At 36.2% G+C, this 18,902-nt stretch overlaps 2 protein-coding genes across 2 annotated transcripts; both read right to left on the reverse strand.

The window, feature by feature from the left end:
- Positions 1-3,344: 3,344 nt before the first annotated feature.
- On the reverse strand, positions 3,345-5,280 carry LOC116133656 (probable pectin methylesterase CGR2). The gene is made up of 4 exons (XM_031419344.1): positions 4,963-5,280; positions 4,817-4,856; positions 4,694-4,735; positions 3,345-3,887 (listed from the first exon to the last, which is right to left on the reverse strand). The coding sequence occupies exons 1-4, from the start codon at positions 5,083-5,085 to the stop codon at positions 3,502-3,504; spliced, it is 591 nt and encodes a 196-aa protein (XP_031275204.1). The 5' UTR covers positions 5,086-5,280; the 3' UTR covers positions 3,345-3,501.
- A 1,154-nt stretch (positions 5,281-6,434) lies between these two features.
- LOC116133655 (GTP-binding protein At3g49725, chloroplastic-like) lies at positions 6,435-12,785 on the reverse strand. The gene is made up of 13 exons (XM_031419343.1): positions 12,067-12,785; positions 11,663-11,727; positions 11,484-11,546; positions 11,297-11,386; positions 11,079-11,191; positions 10,167-10,235; positions 8,721-8,865; positions 8,572-8,627; positions 8,393-8,443; positions 8,251-8,305; positions 8,110-8,166; positions 7,416-7,535; positions 6,435-7,281 (listed from the first exon to the last, which is right to left on the reverse strand). Exons 1-13 carry the CDS (start codon positions 12,449-12,451, stop codon positions 6,763-6,765), a joined length of 1,788 nt encoding a protein of 595 aa, XP_031275203.1. The 5' UTR covers positions 12,452-12,785; the 3' UTR covers positions 6,435-6,762.
- Between the last annotated feature and the right edge of the window lie 6,117 nt (positions 12,786-18,902).

An 18,902-nucleotide genomic window follows, 5' to 3' on the forward strand; every position in this document is an offset into this window, starting at 1 on the left:
GGAGTCGCTCTAAGAATTGAAAATCTTACAAGCACATATATGCAGGGTGCCACAACTAGGATGCATAAGAGAGAGAGAGAACAAAGAATCCCTAGAAATAGATAAGAATGGTCACATCCCAAGCTAATTTTTCAAAATAAACTAGCAACAAATGACAAAAGATATTCAATATAAGCATGAAGCTATTATAAGCATAACCAAAAGTAGTCCAATACAAAACAATAGTAGCAATTCTCTTACTTGTCTTACAAATTAGAGATTAACTAAGAATTTTTCTTAAAAAATGTTAGTTATAGTGAAATACAGACTGAGTGGAACATACTGTTTATGGTAGGTAAGGTGACAGGGAGGTAGATTTCACTCACCAATTTAGAGTCAAGAGTAAAACTAGGTGACAAAATAAAGGAAGTATATTAATACTAATGAAAAAGTACTCAATTGCTGATCTGCAAACCCAATGAAAATCAAATTTAAAAGGATTTTCTGACGAACCAAGATCATCACAAATCAGTGGTACATTGGACAAGTATTGCCTCTTAAATCATTCTATCACACAACATGATTTGACCAAAACTCGTGGAAAAATGTAATTAAACTCTTCACTATTTACACCGATACCTATACAATAAATCAAACTAAAACAGTTGAAAAAAAGCAGGTACGAAAGTGTTCTGTGACTTGCACTTAGTTAAGAATGGATGTTTTCCCTTCAATACAATTCCTAACCACATAAATCACAAACTTTACAGCCTGGTTTGTCCTACTAGAATTGGGGTTATGAACTCACCCTCGAGCACAACAACTTCGCTCCCAGTCACTCCAAAGTACTGCGTCCATCAGAGCTACGTGTACGAACAAGCCTATCTTCTTGTACATAAGTGCTGCTAATTCAGCCTGTTAAAATCAGAAACCACCATTTGCCAACAAAGCAGTTTCTTAGAAGAGCAAACAAAAGGTAATTCAGTAAAACTTCTGCTTAAAGCCATTGATATATACCTGTAGCTTTGCCTCGTTGTATGAGCATGAACATTAATATCTCTATTATAAGACCCACACGAGCAAAACTGGTATTCCCCAATCCTCTGTCATTCAAAATGAAAATATAAGAAAAAATTGCCGAAAAGCATGGGACACAGGCTTGGTTTACTTAAAAAGAAGAGAAGAAACATTGAGTAGGCACTACGCCTCCAAATTCCTTGCTGAACTCGGACAAAATGGCATCACAAAAACGGCATCTACTTCTCCTATTAAATCATAGATTACGGTTAAATTTGCACTAACATGTACGAATACTTAAAAACCAAATAGAAAAGTATTCAGCCATGAAAAAACACAATAAATTACAATCCCCGCCTTAGACTTGGCAGCATTTAGGTGGCATTTGACAGTTTCCACTGTCCCCGGTCCAAGTATGTGTCTGCACACAATCAAAGAGAAGTATCTTATCCTTAACAATAAAGAAATATATAACACATAGCCCATCAATCAATAGCCCTCAAACCACTTCAGTAGAAGTAACATAGAACCGCCACATAATAGACTTATCAACAAACTTAAATGAATCACTACGAACATAAAGCTACTCATGATTGATAAAAAGGAAAAACAGAATGGTTAACCTTGGGCAATTCAAAACAGAGGTTACTAACCAGAAAACAAACAACCCAACAAACAAAAATTCTAACAGTAGATAAATGAATTAAAATTGAAGTAAATATACATTTCTACGCCAAAATCAACATACCTGCAGAGGTTTGGCCGATTTAAGAGCTGGGTTTTGAACAAGACATGTGGTGGTAGAGCTTTATCAAAAAAATCAGTAATAAAGTAGCCATCACGCTGTTCTTCGAGAGAGTTAGCGAGACAAAGAGCTTCGTCGAGCTTGTGCAAGAGAGTGGGAGGCCTGAGGCGAGGCTGGACCAAGAAGAGTCTTGGAAGGTATCTAGGTTTCTATTCAAGTAGGTAGCGAGGTCGACTAACGTGCCCTGGTCTACGTCGCTGTCATCTGAATGGTATGACGCAGATGATGAACATGGAGAAGTAACAGTGTGAACGGAGAGGGTTTTAGAGTTTGCGTGAGAGACCTCACGTGGGTTCGTGTAAGAGAGATTGTCTTAACATTTCAAGATGTTTGTGATTTTTCTAGCAGTTCAATTAGTTCAGTTGGCTACGCTATGCGCAAATAGCAATTGCAGTTGTGTTGGGTTTTGTAGCAGAGAAGATGGTTTGGGCCTGCCCTTTTCGGTTCTCGTCTAATTTGGTCTGAATTTTTTTTTTTTCCGAGCAAACGAATGTTCCCACCCAGGGTAAAGCGAAATGACAAGTTTCCACCTGGTTTTATAAATTCTAAATCCACTTTAAACTCGTAGAAATTGTGTAATATAACAGTCAAAGGTTAAATTAGTCATTCCAAATCCTAGATCCAAATTGAAAATGAGTTGCCACTAGAACACCCGTCAACACCTCCACAAACCACCGCAAATACAAACACTTCAACCAAATCAATCAAGAGTTTTCTTAGGATTTGGTTGTCTTCGGAGTCCTTCGTTTTGTTTGTGGATTGATTGTACCAATTTCCTGGCCATTTCCTTCCACTAGCCACCAACCCACCTACCTTTGTAACTTGCCCACCAACTGTTGATTTTTACCGAACCAGCAAATCTCGCCTAGACCATGATTCTGAACTTTCACCACCTCTTGGCCAGACGATACCGGCCGAGATCAGCTCTTGACTTGGTGATCTGGCTAGGATCTTGGCCAGTAGTGGTAGAGGTGGAGGCAAAGAGGCGGTGGGAGAAATGTAAGATGTGGGGTTATTTTGTAATTGTATTAATTTGGGGTTAAAAAAATTATTTGTTAAGGGCATTATAGTAATAGCATTTTCTACATTTGTGTTGTGACTTGAAATGCTTACAGTGTTACTTTAAAGGTGATAATTTGAAATTTATGAAACCAGGATGGGAACTGTTATTTCGCTTTACCTTGGGTGGGAACATGTCGTTCGTTTTTTATTCTTCGAAAAATTAATCTAATTCAATATAGTTCAATTTGCAACTAAAATGCTTGAGTCCTTCCATCCCTTTGATTTCATATATTTATTTCAGAATCTAGTTAAGAAAATTAATAATATCCGATTCACTTTGAACTAGGATGAAAATGAGTTGGTTTTGCAAAATATCTATTGAATTTATAAACGTTGCAAGAAGGAAATGAATTAAGATATGGCCTAGGTAAAGCATAACTCAAATAGTCTACATGGTAATACTACTAATTTAGAAAAGAGAAGTAGGATTACTAGGGAGAGTTGTAGCATATCACCTACAATATTAGGCTTGATCACCAAAGTTAAGTTACTCACTTAACTGGCATCTCGTGCATTCTCATGTGCAAGAGAGGGAAGAGCTAAACTTCTTAACAGATTTTATTGCCAGTTCAATGATGTCTATACACATGCACGCATGTGTTTTGTCAGTGTATTTGAATTAAATTTCATAAGGTGGTTCACATGTTACCTGCGAAAATAACAACACCATCAGCAGCCACCCTTGCCAAATCTGGAAGTGTCTTGTTCAGGTATTTTGGAGATAAGTAATCTAGAGCATCTGACACAATAACAAGAGAAAATGACTTTGCTCGGTATGGCAGAGGGAACTTGATATCAGCCACACGCACAAGGCCTTTGTGTACAAGGCTTGAGCATCTTGCATCTGCATCTTCTATGTCATAAGGTTCCACACCCCACGCTTCAGTTTCCTCTTCTTTCAACAACGCAGAGACTACAGAACAAGTATCAGGGCCCACATGCAAAACTCTGTGCATGCTATCACCATATGCCTTCTTTAGAATAGGTAAGGCTCCATGAACTTCTGATGTGCAAGAAAAGTCACCTGCAGAATGGAAGATCCAATCAATATTGACAAACACTTAATAAAAATACCTTGCTAATATTTCTAAAAAACGAGAATTGCTTTAGTGTAGTAACTAAAACTCAGCCTTGTCCATCAATTCAGCTGTGGTATGCAAACCAAAGTCTTTTCCATAAAAAATTTTAACTTAATCAAACTACTAAAATTGGTCAAATTGACACACATCTTTCACTTTCAAAATTATTGTTGAGATGAGAACCAGTTTAACTCAAGGCACGAAACCAACATGGATAAATTGCATAAAAGCTAAGAATTTTACTGAATAAACTTTGTCGGGTAAGATAAAATGTTTTGTCCAGTGTATATCCATTATTTTAACAAACTAGGGGTCGGTTAACTTTGCCTATATGATCATTTCATCTCTGTTCAGTTTTGGCAACTGCGCAAAAGAAAATGCACCAAAGGAATTCTAAGGAATTATCAACATTTAGGGATAAAAAATAGAAGTAGTATCATTAAATCTTACCTTGAAACAGGCATCAGTAAACAAGAATGTTTAAAATGAAAACAACTTAAAAAATTGTCTAAATTCATCCTAAACTTGTAATCATGCCTTGCTAATTTATTACTTCAATCATAGTAACAAGCTTACTCAGATCTATGAAATAAGCCACTAAATGCTGTCTACCAAATATGAAAATTGGACATATTATATAACCTTAAAAAAAAAAAAAAATTTCCACATTGATTCATGAGAAGCAAAAGAAGAAAAAAAAAAAACTGAAAAAGGTACATAAGAAAATAGTAAAAAGGCAGAGATAAGTTACCTTCGACTCTAGTAACAGTTTCTCTGGCACCCCCAAAAACACCTGTATTGTATCAAAACAGAGTCATATAATTAACTAGTTGAACCATTATGCATAATCATTCGAGAAAACTAATACACATACCCGAGCCACTGAACGCATAAACGAAAAGAAGGAAGGCGCCCTGGAAAATTAAGATAAGAAGAGAAATGCAGAAAAAAGTTAAAACTGGAGAGGATGTTATACGTCACAGCATTTAACAAGATAAAGAAATGGTAATAAAAACTCACCAGAAGAACAAGAGCAACGGATAAGACGGGAGAAGAACGCGATTTCGAATGTAAAGCTCCGGAGAAGGGGAAGCTTCCACTGTCAACTAATCGGCGCGTAGAACTCACTTGTCTCCTTGACATGATTGAATTCAACAATCGCGCGCGTTTAAATTAGCTTGAGATAAAGAAATGAACAACAGCCTGCAGCTAGGCTGAGAAGGAATCAGATCTTGGATCTGGTAGAGAAAGTGCAGTGGAGCGAACGGATGTAATGGTAAATTTATAATAATTAAAATAATAATACAGTAACAATAATAGTGGAAAGTGTTGAGTGTGAGTGTGACTTGTGTAGTTATGGGTAGGCATGCATGATGAAACGCGTTGTGTGTGTCGGCAGTCTTGCAGCCAAATAACTAAATGATGCCGTTTTGAGCCCCTTTTTATTTCCAATAACCAATGCCTTATGCGTGTGTGTGAGGTTATGTATGATACAATGAGATTGTTATCAGGTTTTTACTTTTTAGATCTTTGTCGCTACTCTCAAGGATATTTATTTAGATCTTTGGATCTCCAAGTATAAAATAAATAATGTCTTCTTTTATCATGATTTATTGTGCTTTATGAACGTAATTGCACCGAATGCCTATATGTTATCATATTTATTATTATTACATTAATATATCCCAACCAATCACTTATATGTTACAAATAAAAATCATTAAATTCCATAATTACCGTGCTACTTTTATTCAATGATTAGGAACCCGGCCTGGCCTGATCGGTTTAACCAGGTAGACCAAGACCTGGGGCCTTCACTGGTTTAACCGACAAAGGTAGAAAATCGGCCCTCAAAATTACAAACACCCTCCTGCTCATTCCACTCACCTTCTCTCACATTCCGACACTTTCTCCCTCATTTTGGCGGATCCCTATGCCTAAAATCACTCCTAAACCCTCCATTGGCCTCACTGGTATCTCCCTACCAAAAACCCCAACACCTTAACCTTGATTGCTCGCTGATCACCGTCAGCCACTCTTAAGGTGCGATTTTACTTTTTTAAATAGTTATTGGTGCCAAAAATCACCTCGACTTGTCCATTTGCCTCACCGGCATCTCTCCACCCAAACCCCCATCATCTCGAAGTTCGATTGGCCGCCAATCGTCACTTATTTGTAAGGGTATTTTTGCTAAATTTCAAACCTAAAGGGACTAATGGGATTTATCAGGCTGCCTTTGCTTGATTTTAAACCTACGAGATGGATGATTAAACCGCCTATCAAACCGTGACCTGATCCCCTGGCCGAGGTGTCACACGGGCCAGATTCCTAATCATTGCTTTTATCAACTAGTTTGCTATCTTTTGTAGCAACGCTATAAACTTAAATACTGTCAATTTTAATTGTCAAGTTAATTAATTAAAATAATATTATAAAACCAAGTTAAACAAATTAAAACTTATAAAGGCATTAGCATGCAACAACAATGGAAATTTAAACAAAACTGCTTCACAAAATTCATTTACTGTAAAATTACTCTACTGCAAAGTAAGAACATCTAAACACTACAGGATACTGGGTTATGATCAACAACTTAACATGCTTATTTCAAAAGTCTGCTATTGCACTCGATCTCTGACTCTCTCCAAGAAAGCAATTTCACCCACCACAACACTCAGCTTCGTGCAACCAATATTAAGGTGTCCATAGACAATTCTTTTTGAGTTTTTGTTCCATACAAACTGGTCCATCGATTATCACTGGTAATGGTGTCTAAACTAGTATAAATGAGAAGTGTATCCCGTAATGCATGATTGCATTCTACAGTTCAACTGCTATGCTACTGTCCTCTGTGCGAGGGGGTCTCCATTTTTTATGAAAGATATCCCTTTCCACAACATTTGTGGCCTTCTGCTTGTTGTCAAGGATTTTCAACCTTTCATCAATAATTTGCAGCAATTCTTGCAAGCCAACTCCGGTTATGGCAGATATTTTGACATCTGGCGCATGTTGATCTTGAGATTGGGAATCTTTTTCCGTCAAGTCAATTTTAGTCAGCTCACTTTGTTGGTCATCTGGACTCTTCCAGTATTCATCCACATTATCTCGGTCATCTTCTGAGAGCAACCATCCATCAGAGTAATCACCATGGTTGTCCCCGGGTGACAACTCAGAAACAATCCCTTCATTATTGTCAGCATCATCGGCACCACAACTGTCCATGGGTTCTCCATCTACTGAATCAGATGCTAAATCTTCATCTTCCTCTCCTGACAAGCTATTCATCTCACCATCATCTTGATATTCATCGTCACCTATTTCTTCATCATCATAATCAATCTGAGAAATTGCAAATTTGAAGATATTACTATCCAATAGTTACTTTAATATATTCATTTTCCTCTATCTTTTTTTTTTTTTTTTTTCTCTTAAATAAATTCTTAAAGGGTGAGGGGAAAAATGTGCTCTAGTACCTTATTCCAGACTTCAATCATATTCTTCACCTTCTCCTCTGAGACTCCTACTTGCTGTAGAACTTGCAGCACTGCTGCCCGATGCTCTTCAAGGTTAGGGGCGGTGCAGTCTAATACATGCTACATGGAGTGAAAAAAACGATGAGGCATTTTATTGGCAATGCACTTACTCCAAAATTTGTGACATCTCGATTATGGTCAGTGTATCATTTCAAAAAAATGTCAAACTTGTTAGAATAAATGCATATAGGTGAACAAACTCTCATTACTTTGCATCTGCCTACCACCCCAATGGCAAATGCAAAGTAATGCTTCATGTGATAGTCTCCTTTATAAAGACTTTCTTAAGTCAACTTTACATGAATCTTTTTCCCGCAGAATCATAACAGCTGCCAATAAAGAGTCTATGTCAAAACATCCAATGCTTAGCCAACTTGTCTAAAAGGTGCTTATCCAAACAGAAAGTAGAAAGAACAAATAAATTCACCACGTTTAAAAACCTTCTTACTTCCCAAGGAGCAGGAAGTAAAAATAATGGTGGCTGTGACCAAAATATTGGTTACAGAGAATACCCATGAAGGGGAAAATGCAAGGAAATGTTAAAAATAGAAGTTTTCTACTTTCTAGCATACAGAATAGAAGCTAAATTCTGAACACCAGTAAAAAAAAACACGAGGAACTGTAGCATTCATACCACAAGTAGGTCAGCTTCTACCACTTCTTCCAAGGTTGCATGAAATGCATCCACCAACTACAAAATTACATTACATAGGTGATAAGAACAATGCCCAATCTTAACAAATGAAAAAAGCAATCAGACATGCTTTTGAGTTACCTGCACAGGCAAATCTGATATAAATCCCACTGTATCACCAAGGAGCACTTTTCTCCTGATATCACATGCATGACAAAATTAGAAAAACAAAAGATTTTATTTTCTCCAAAAAGACAATTAGTTGCATTACTGATCATGTTACCCAGAAGGGAGAAAAACACTCTTTAATCTAGGATCCAATGTTGCAAACAATCTGCACAGATTGGAAGTTCACAACGCCATTAAGGTAAAAACAGGTCATGGAAATTTTAAGTTCAACATCAAAACATAATGATGATAAGGAATAAAGATCAAAAACCAAATTCTTCGGCATAGAAATACCGTGGATCTCTATACAGGTCAATGCCAGACAGTGAACTAACTAGCGTAGATTTTCCCTGTCCACAGAAAAAGAAAAGTTATGAAAAAGCATGCTCACCTTATTTGTAAAGACAAGACCGAAAATCTAATATCAAATTTTGATAACCTACAGCATTTGTGTACCCTACAACAGCAACAGTGGCTAAACCTTGACCATGCAATCCCCCATGTCTCCTACGAGCAGCTCGTTGCAAAGCTCGGGTACGACGAACATCTTCAATTTGAGTTAACAAATGACTTCGCCGCTCTAAGATTCTGAAAATATAGTGAATATACACAAGTTATATCCTCTTCTTTTTTGGGGAGGAAGGGTGTGGCATTGGCAAAGGTGGATGACATAGATATTCATCTACCAAAGAGACATATTTCACAGAGCCACATAGAAATAACGGACCAAAAATTTAGCAAATACATCAATTTATCAAATATTTGATGTAAAAAAAAAAAAAAAAATAACTGAGAAGTAAATCTGATGCGTGCAACTTAGAAAGCAACTAAAGCGTAAAGAGTAGAAATGAAAAGGACAGGAGAATAGAGAAGAAAACAACTAGGGCTTGTGCAGCACACATCCAAAGAAGAATAGCACCCAGCAGTCACAATCAAACATAATGGCAGGGATACAAAACTTTAGCATTAGAGACTCTATTTCCATTTTACTTAGCAAGTTCTGACTCAGAATCTTGCCAAATGACTATTCAACCATGTTAGCTTTTGAATCATTATCCGTCTTTTCCAGTGACAATATCCAGCCCTCCCTTTGTTTGCATCAATAACAGTAACAAAATAGTGAAGATACCAAAATGGTGTCAGGGCTCAGGGGTGAGAAAGAAAGAGAAAAAAAAAATCAATAATGCAATATTACAGCCGGATATAATGAACCACCATTGACAACAGTATTGAGAGTATAAAAGTAATTTCATTTTTTCCTAACACCTAGGGATAATGATAAAAAATCAAAACCTTATATACACACTAATGAAAATGCACAGGAATCTCAAATACACACAAGATAAAGCTATGGCTCTGAAATTCAACTTAAAAAATGGCACTTTGACTACAACTTTTTAGGAGATGATTTTTAATGTTGAACCAGAGAAGTAGAAATTTAAGGGGAAAAAAATTACAACACACCCTGAGGGCATGAGGAATACAATTTTGGAAGGGGAAAAAAAGAAGAAAAATTCAGAGCCTGATGACCATAAACAAGCAAAACATTATCAATCTCAAAAAATCTTATTCTACACAATATAATTAAATATCAATCATGAATATTAGTAAAATATGTTTAATATTAAATATTTCAAGCTGAGGTATTACAAAATCGCTGCAATACTTGCATTCATTAGACAGACACTTCATCTTTGCTAAATTAATCATACAAGTACCAATTATATGCAGGTCATCAAGGAGAACAAGCAAAACACCAAAATTACAGATTAATCATTTTAAAGCTTCCACAAGACTATATACAGAGTCAGCAAAGCAATCACATCACACTTGAAGAAAACAAATTACTAAAAAATAAAAATTCAAGAAATTAGTGTCAAGGAGCAAACCTTCGCCGTTGAAGTTGAAGTTCAGTTTCTCCAGCACCACTGATAAAGCCACGTCCTCCACTTCCTCTCCTGCAAATTGGTAATCATGTATGTTAGGAGTCGCTCTAAGAATTGAAAATCTTACAAGCACATATATGCAGGGTCGCACAACTAGGATGCATAAGAGAGAGAGAGAACAAAGAATCCCTAGAAATATGATAAGAATGGTCACATCCCAAGCTAATTTTTCAAAATAAACTAGCAACAAATGACAAAAGATATTCAATAATTAAGGCATGAAGCTATTATAAGCATAACCAAAAGTAGTCCAATACAAAACAATAGATAGCAATTCTCTTACTTGTCTTACAAATTAGAGATTAACTAAGAATTTTCTTCTTAAAAAATGTTTAGATTATAGTGAAATACAGACTAGAGTGGAACATTACTTGTTTATGGTAGGTTAAGGTGATTCAGGGAGGATAGATTTCACTCACCAATTTAGAGTCAAGAGTAAAACTAGGTGACAAAATAAAGGAAGTATATTAAATACTAATGAAAAAGTACATCAATTGCTGATGTGCAAACCCAATGAAAATCAAATTTAAAAGGATTCTTCTGACTGAACCAAGATCATCACAAATCAGTTGGTACATTGGACAAGTATTGCCTCTTAAATCATTCTATCACACAACATGATTTGACCAAAACTCGTGGAATAAAATGTAATTAAACGATCTTCACTATTTACACAGATACCTAGTACAATTAAATCAAACTAAAACAGTTGAAAAAAGCAGGTACGAAAGTGTTTCTGTGACTTGCACTTAGTTAAGTAATGGATGTTTTTCCCTTCAATACAATTCCTAACCACATAAATCACAAACTTTAACAGCCTGGTTTGTCCTACTAGAATTGGGGTTATGAACTCACCCTCGAGCACTAACAACTTCAGCTTCCCCAGTCACTCCAAAAGTACTGCGTCCATCAGAGCTACGTGTACGAACAAGCCTACTCTTCTTGTACATAAGTGCTGCTAATTCAGCCTGTTAAAATCAGAAAACCACCATATTGCCAACAAAGCAGTTTCTTAGAAGAGCAAAACAAAAGGTAATTCAGTAAAACTTCTGCTTAAAGCCATTGATATATACCTGTAGCTTTGCCTCGTTTGTATGAGCATGAACATTAAATATCTCTATTATAAGACCCACACGATCGAAAACTGGTATTCCCCAAATCCTCTGTCATTCAAAACGAAAAATATTGCCAAAAAGCATGGGACACAGGCTTGAGTTTACTTAAAAAAGAAGGAAGAAACATTGAGTAGGCACTACTTGCCTCCAAATTCCTTTGCTGAACTCCAGACAAAATGGCATTCACAAAAACGGCATCTACTTCCTCCTATTAAATCATATGATTACGGTTAAATTTGCCACTTAACATGCTACGAATACTTAAAAACCAAATAGAAAAGTATTCAGCCATGAAAAAACACAATAAATTACAAAGCTCCCCGCCTTAGACTTGGCAGCATTTAGGTGGCATTTGACAGTTTCCACTGTCCCCGGTCCAAAGTATGTGTCTGCACACAATCAAAAGAGAAGTATCTTATCCATTAACAATAAAGAAATATATAACACATAGCCCATCAATCAATAGCCTCTCAAACCACTTCAGTAGAAGCTAACATAGAACCGCCACATAATAGACTTATCAACAAAACTTAAATGAATCACCTACGAACATAAACCTACTCATGATTATGATTAAAAAGGAAAAACAGAATGGTTAACCTTGGGCAATTCAAAACAGAGGTATACTAACCAGAAACAAAACAACCCAACAAACAAAAATTCTAACAGTTAAGATAAATGAATTAAAATTGAAGTAAATATACATTTCTACGCCAAAATCAACATACCTGCACGAGGTTTGGCCGATTTAAGAGCTGGGTTTTGAACAACGACATGTGGTGGTAGAGCTTTATCAAAAAAATCAGTAATAAAGTAGCCATCACGCTGTTCTTCGAGAGAGTTAGCGAGACAAAGAGCTTCGCTGAGCTTGGCTTGCAAGAGAGTGGGAGGCCTGAGGCGAGGCTGGACCAAGAAGAGTCTTGGAAGGGCATCTAGGTCTCTCTTCAAGAAGGTAGCGAGGTCGACTAACTGTCCCTGGTCTACGTCGCTGTCATCTGAATGGTATGACGCAGATGATGAACATGGAGAAGTAACACGTGTGAACGGAGAGGGTTTTAGAGTTTGCGTGAGAGACCTCACGTGGGTTCGTGTAAGAGAGATTGCTCTTAACATTTCAAGATGTTTGTGATCTTTCCAGCAGTTCAATTCAGTTCAGTTGGCTACCGCTATGCGCAAATAGCAATTGCAGTTGTGTTGGGTTTTGTAGCAAGAGAAGATGGTTTGGGCCTGCCCTTTTCGGCTTCTCGTCTAATTTGGTCTGAATTTTTTTTTTTTCCCGAGCAAACGACATGTTCCCACCCAGGGTAAAGCGAAATGACAAGTTTCCACCCTGGTTTTATAAATCTCAAATTCCCACCTTTAAACTCATAGAAAATTGTGTAATATAACAGTGAAAGGGTAAATTAGTCATTCCAAATCCTAGAACCAAATTGAAAATGAGTTGCCACTAGAACCACCCGTCAACACCTCCACAAACCACCGCAAATTACAAACACTTCCAACCCAAATCAATCAAGAGTTTTCTTAGGATTTTGGTTGTCTTCGGAGTCCTTCGTTGTTTGTGGATTGATTGTACCAATTTCCTGGCCAATTTTCCTTCCACTAGCCACCAACCCACCTACCTTTGTAACTTGCCCACCAACTGTCGATTTTTTACCCCAACCAGCAAATCTCAGCCTAGACCATGATTCTGAACTTTCACCACCTCTTGGCCAGACGATACCGGCCGAGATCAGCTCTTGACTTGGTGATCTTGGCTAGGATCTCTTGGCCAGTAGTGGTAGAGGTGGAGGCAAAGAGGCGGTGGAGAGAAATGTAAGATGTGGGGTTATTTTGTAATTGTATTAATTTGGGGGTTAAAAAAATTTATTTGTTAAGGGCATTATAGTAATAGCACTTTCTACATTTGTGTTGTGACTTGAAAATTGCTTACAGTGTTACTTTAAAGGTGATAATTTGAAATTTATGAAACCAGGGATGGGAACTTGTTATTTCGCTTTACCTTGGGTGGGAACATGTCGTTCGCTCTTTTTATTCTTCGAAAAATTAATCTAATTCAATATAAGTTCAATTTGCAACTAAAATGCTTGAGTCCTTCCATTCCCTCTGATTTCATTATATTTTATTTCAGAATCTAGTTAAGAAAATTAATAATATCCGATTCACTATGAACTAGGATTGAAAATGAGTTGGTTTTGCAAAAATATCTATTGAATTTATAAACTTTGCAAGAAGGAAATGAATTTATATTAAGTCACTACCATCAATGAACTGGGTTTGTACTTCTACATCACTATCACTATGTATTCAACAATTTAGGGCCAGTTTATTTTATTATTTTTGTATTATCTTATTTATATCTTACCCAAAATATATTTGTTTCCTATTCTCAAAATCCAATTATATTTTATTCAATTATTTTTAAACCCCATAAGTTTGTTAATTTAACTAAACACCTTTAACAAAAAAAAGTTGATAAATTGACAAAAACATCTCTATCCACCCACATTTGCCAGAATCCAGCCACCTTTCGGCACCACCGCCAAAAGATGGTCGGAATCTGACGTAATGGCGAACTACCTGCTAGATCTAGCCGGTGGTGCACCGATCTAACCTTTTCCAACTATATCCACGGTATATTTGGCTAGATTTGACCAGAAAATGCCATATCGGTGCATGTCCGGTCAGATCCAACTGATCATGAGCCATTATAGCGACTTCCAGCCACCCTTCGGCTATGGTGGCCGATTGCTGGCATTTAATGGGTAGGTGGGGGTGTTTTTGTTAATTTTCAATGTTTTATTGTAAGGGTGTTTAGCTAAATTAATAAACCTAGGAGGGTGTTTTTGTTAATTTTTAAATCCTACCTCGTAATAACCACCCAACTCAACTTTTTCAAAAATACTATTCCAAATAATAAACCAAATACAGTCTTATCTATTTAATACACCAGTAATGATAGTTAGAATGACTATGCATGAAACTAATGTAAACTTAAAAGCAAACTCATCAAAGGCAAATAATCAATAATCAATTCATGTTTCTATGCCCTAAGTTGCACAAATATAAAGTTACAAGATCTTGAAACTTGATAAACTTTCTCATATATATAAAAGAAATACATACCTGATTCCATAGTATGAAAATTAAAACTTGAATCTTGATTGAATAAAAAATAGGCAGCGTTTCTCTCCCTTTCTTCTCTTCTATAATCGCAAACTCTCTTGATAGGCAAAGAAAAAATTTTAGCGTATATGAGAATAGAGAGAGGACTCACCTTTTATATTGCAGTTATTTAATTAACTGCAAACACCACACCTTTCCATCAAAGGCTAAAGACCAATATGCCCTTCAATTAAATTAATTATTACTAAACCTTATATTATATTTAATTCACATGGACCACTTTATAAGAATTATAAATAATTCTAATAACTACACCTAGGTGACTTGATAATAAAAGAACAAATGAGGATCTAATATAGTTTCCCAAGTTCGAGTCCTTTTGATAGTAAAATAGTAAAAAGAGGATCTAACATGATCTCCTAAGAGAAAGATCTAGCATAGTCTACCAGGTTCGAGTTCTCTTGAGTGTAAAAGAGCAAGAGGAAAATCTAACATGATCTCTTGAGTCTCCACTGTTGCTATCACTTGTTAATAGGAATAGCTATCAGAGCTAATACCTGACTAATAGTTCTAAGATCCTAGAGAATTAGTTGAAATGTGTATAAGTTAACCCAAACACCCTCAATCATCAAAAAAATAAAAATAAAAAGACTATGCATGAAAACGCAAACGATGCTATTTCGGTTATATAAACCTCGGAGATAGAGGTGATTCTCAAAGTCTTTTCTAGTAGTTAATGACATTTCTTACTTTATAAAAACTCTTTAAGGTCAACGGTTAACAATGTTCCCTTTCTCATCGTCTGGCTCATCACTGGATTCAACTACAGTATAAATCATATGGGCCCGAAGAAAGTGCATGTGATCTTACAAGCATGACTAAACTACTTTTCCCACCCATGGTTTTGCCTTTCACCCAAAAAATTTTAAAATACCATTTTCTCACCCAAAGTTAATATTTCATTACTACTCAAAGCCAATTCTGACAGATTCTAGCTGTGATAATTCTCTTTATCACCACCATTCAAACCTCTAGTCTCCTTTCTACAAAACCCCTCTTACTCCAACACTTGAATTATCGCCGGTTGTCGACCATTACAAAGTTAAAGTTTCATGTTCTTAACTTATTTTTGGTTGATTTTGACAATGAATATTCAATCAACCACCACTGTTTGATCCACCAGCCTTTAATTTACAAAATTTCTTTTACTCTAGCTCTTGGTAACTCGTCTAACGTCGGTTAAGAAAGTGAAGTATATTTTGAGTATTAACGGATTTAAACTTTGGGTGAAAAAAGTAATATTTTGAAACTTTTTGGATGGGAAAAAGTCGTTTACTCTACAAGCATACACAAAACCTGTAGCATTGGACGGTTGAAATTGTTTGTTCATGTCAAAAATTTGGAAACAATGTATGTTATGCATTCTCGTATTAGAAAGTCCAACATAGGTATCATGATTGACGATAATCACTCTCACTTGATCACCCAGTATTATGATTGCTTATTACCAATTCCTAATCTACTTTATGCTAAATATATACATACTCGCTATCTTCAAATTGTCAATTTGGCCTTACCTTTATTAATTATTATGTCTTGAACCATCATTTCTGACCTACCGTTCCCTTATGTTTTAAAGTATTATTCAACTCTTAAACTACCTTAATCAAGGTTAGACCCATCCAGATATGTTCTCCAATGAACTTTATCAACAACTTTTATACTCTGTGCTTGATGTAATGCAAGCTCAACTTGACTCTCCAAATGGGACATTACGTTCAAGAATTTTCTATTACAATCTCTGTTATCGCATTAATCTAATAAGTTGCGTTGAAACCTCCTCCTAGGTGGCCTGTATGAACGAAGATTCATAGAACACTTTCATTTCGTAATAGACAATAAAGTCTATTTCCCGTTCCCACTAGACCGATTGAGATGCCACCATAAAAAAAAAAAAATCCCAAAAGCACAGCAACCGCCTCTTGATTAACTCAGTATTAAACTTGATTTGAAGCTCCTGTTTGGCCTGCTTTGTTAAAATTTAACTGGGTGCTTTGATGTATGAGTTAAAAGTGACCCTTAATTCTCTCTGTCGTGTCATGACATCAATCCCACTACTTAGAACTAAAGAAAGTTGCACTAAGATTATATGCCAATGTGTAAAATTTTCTCTTTTTATGCAAAAGGAAAGGTGTGTTTTCGTGTTTCTATTATTTATAGGTAATGTGTTGGATTGATAGATGGAGACATTGAAGTTGGCAAAGAATTGTAACAGACCAACCAAACTTCTTTTAGTCTCTCTCTCTTCCTTTTCGGAAATGCCAAAGGAGGAAAAGTGAAGTTCCAGACGTTTCAGTTGAAAGAACCACAACCCACAATGAAATGAAAGAAAACAGAATCTGATTTTATTCTATAAATATTGCCACGACTCGAATAAGTTCATTATTACATCTTTCTTAATTACGNTGGTTCAACACTCCCACTGGTTTCACCATTCTCAATAAACCTTGCATTTCCAGTCTCAACTATTCTCATACTATGGCTAGGACAGTAAAAACGATACCCTTTAGATTTTTCTGGATAACCAATGAAAAAACCACTGGTCGTTCTTGAGTCCAGTTTCTTTTCATGTGGATTATAAATCTTGACTTCTGCTGGGCAACCCCAAACATGCAGGTACCTCAAACTAGGTTTCCTTCCTGTCCACAGTTCAAAAGGAGTCTTTGGAACTGTCTTACTAGGAACCCTATTTAATAAATATACAGCAATCTTTAATGCATATATCCACAATGATGAGGGTAATGAGGAATGGCTTAACATACTCCTAACTATATCCATTAATGTTCGGTTACGCCTTTCTGCAACACCATTCTGTTGTGGTGTTCCCGACATTGTGTATTGGGCACATATGCCTCGACTTTCCAGGAATTTAGCAAATGGACCTGGACATTGTCCAGATTCATTGTATTTACCATAATATTCATCACCTCTATCTGATCGTACTACTTTCGCTTTTCTATCTAATTGCCTCTCAACTTCATTAATGAATACCTCTAGGATATTAACAGATTGAGATTTTTCATGCAATAAATAGATATATCCATAACGTGAAAAATCATCTATAAAAGTGATGAAATATCTTTCTCCACTAAAAGAAGGTACATCAAAAGGACCACATATATCGGTGTGTATTAATTGAAGGAGTTCTGAGCTTCTTGTGGGTGCTTTATTAATTGTGGATGTGGTTTGTTTTCCTTTGATACAATCCACACAGACAGCAAGATCAGTAAAGTCCAAATCAGGTAAAACTTCATCATTTACTAATCTTTGCATCCTTTCTCTTGATATATGGCCTAAACGCTTATGCCATAAATAAGCGGATTTCTCATCCACAGAAGCACGTTTTGTTCCTATACTATGATGCAAGGTCAATAATGTCTTAGCAAACAAATTATCAAGATGTAATTTGTAGAATCCATCACAAAGCACACCAGAACCAATTAAGCAATTATATTTAAATAAACTGAAACATCCATTCCAGAACTTAAAAGAATATCCTTCTAAATCAAGTTTAGATAAAGATATTAAATTACGGGATAACTCCGGTACATAAAGAGTATTAAACAAATCTAAATGATGTCCAGTATTTAAAATTAAACGATAGGTTCCAATGGCTTCAACTCGTGCTTTGACTCGATTCCCCATGTACACAAATCTTTCATTGTCGTTTATGATCTAGGTCATAAGGAATCCCTGCAAAGTATTAGAGATATGAGTGGTACATCCAGAATCAATCCACCAAGTATTATAAGGAACTTTTGATAAATAGATTCGAAACATCCAAAGCACTAGGCTTACCTTTCTTTTCGAACCATGCCTTACGTTTCAGGCAGTCCCTCATATAGTGTCCAATTTCTTACAGAAATGACACTTTTCTTTAGTCTATCCTTCTATTGACTTGGGCAGAAGCCTCGTTAATCTTCAGTGGCCTTTTGCCCTTTCCATACTTCTTGTTGATTTGTTCTTAACTCACAACGAGCCCACAAGATTAACAAAATGAACTCCTTTTTTCTCAATCTTTCCTCCTCTTGAACTAACTTAGTTTGAAGCTCAGTCATATTCCAATTATCTTTAATTGTGTTATAATTAATTTGAAATGGACTAAACTGAGGAGTAAAGAGTTAATGACAAACTTAACAAGGAACTTTCGTCCACAGACATTCCCATGTTTCTAATTCTTGCTGCTATATTTGACATCTCAGTCACATGTTCATACATCTACAGAGAACCATCATATTTCATGGTGGTCAGCCTACTCATTAATGCCCCCGTGCGAGACTTGTCAGCGGCCTCAGACTGAGAAGCCTCTTTGGCTATCTCATAAATTCCTTAGCATATTTTGTGGTAGGAAGTGAGGTTTTGATTTTGCTCACCACTG

Source organism: Pistacia vera, unplaced genomic scaffold (genome assembly GCF_008641045.1).
Source record: "Pistacia vera cultivar Batoury unplaced genomic scaffold, PisVer_v2 Contig272, whole genome shotgun sequence".
In the NCBI taxonomy this organism is placed as follows: domain Eukaryota; kingdom Viridiplantae; phylum Streptophyta; class Magnoliopsida; order Sapindales; family Anacardiaceae; genus Pistacia; species Pistacia vera.

Coding starts and splice junctions, on each gene's coding strand:
- LOC116133656 (XM_031419344.1), bottom strand. CDS start 5,085: ATGTCAAGGAGACAAGTGAGTTCTACGCGCCGATTAGTTGACAGTGGA. Junction 4,857..4,962: donor CCGTTGCTCTTGTTCTTCTG/GTGAGTTTTTAT, acceptor TTAATTTTCCAG/GGCGCCTTCCTTCTTTTCGT. Junction 3,888..4,693: donor AACTGTTACTAGAGTCGAAG/GTAACTTATCTC, acceptor TCCATTCTGCAG/GTGACTTTTCTTGCACATCA.
- LOC116133655 (XM_031419343.1), bottom strand. CDS start 12,451: ATGTTAAGAGCAATCTCTCTTACACGAACCCACGTGAGGTCTCTCACG. Junction 10,236..11,078: donor GAAGTTGTTAGTGCTCGAGG/GTGAGTTCATAA, acceptor ACCAATTTGCAG/GAGAGGAAGTGGAGGACGTG. Junction 8,306..8,392: donor AGTGTTTTTCTCCCTTCTGG/GTAACATGATCA, acceptor ATGTGATATCAG/GAGAAAAGTGCTCCTTGGTG.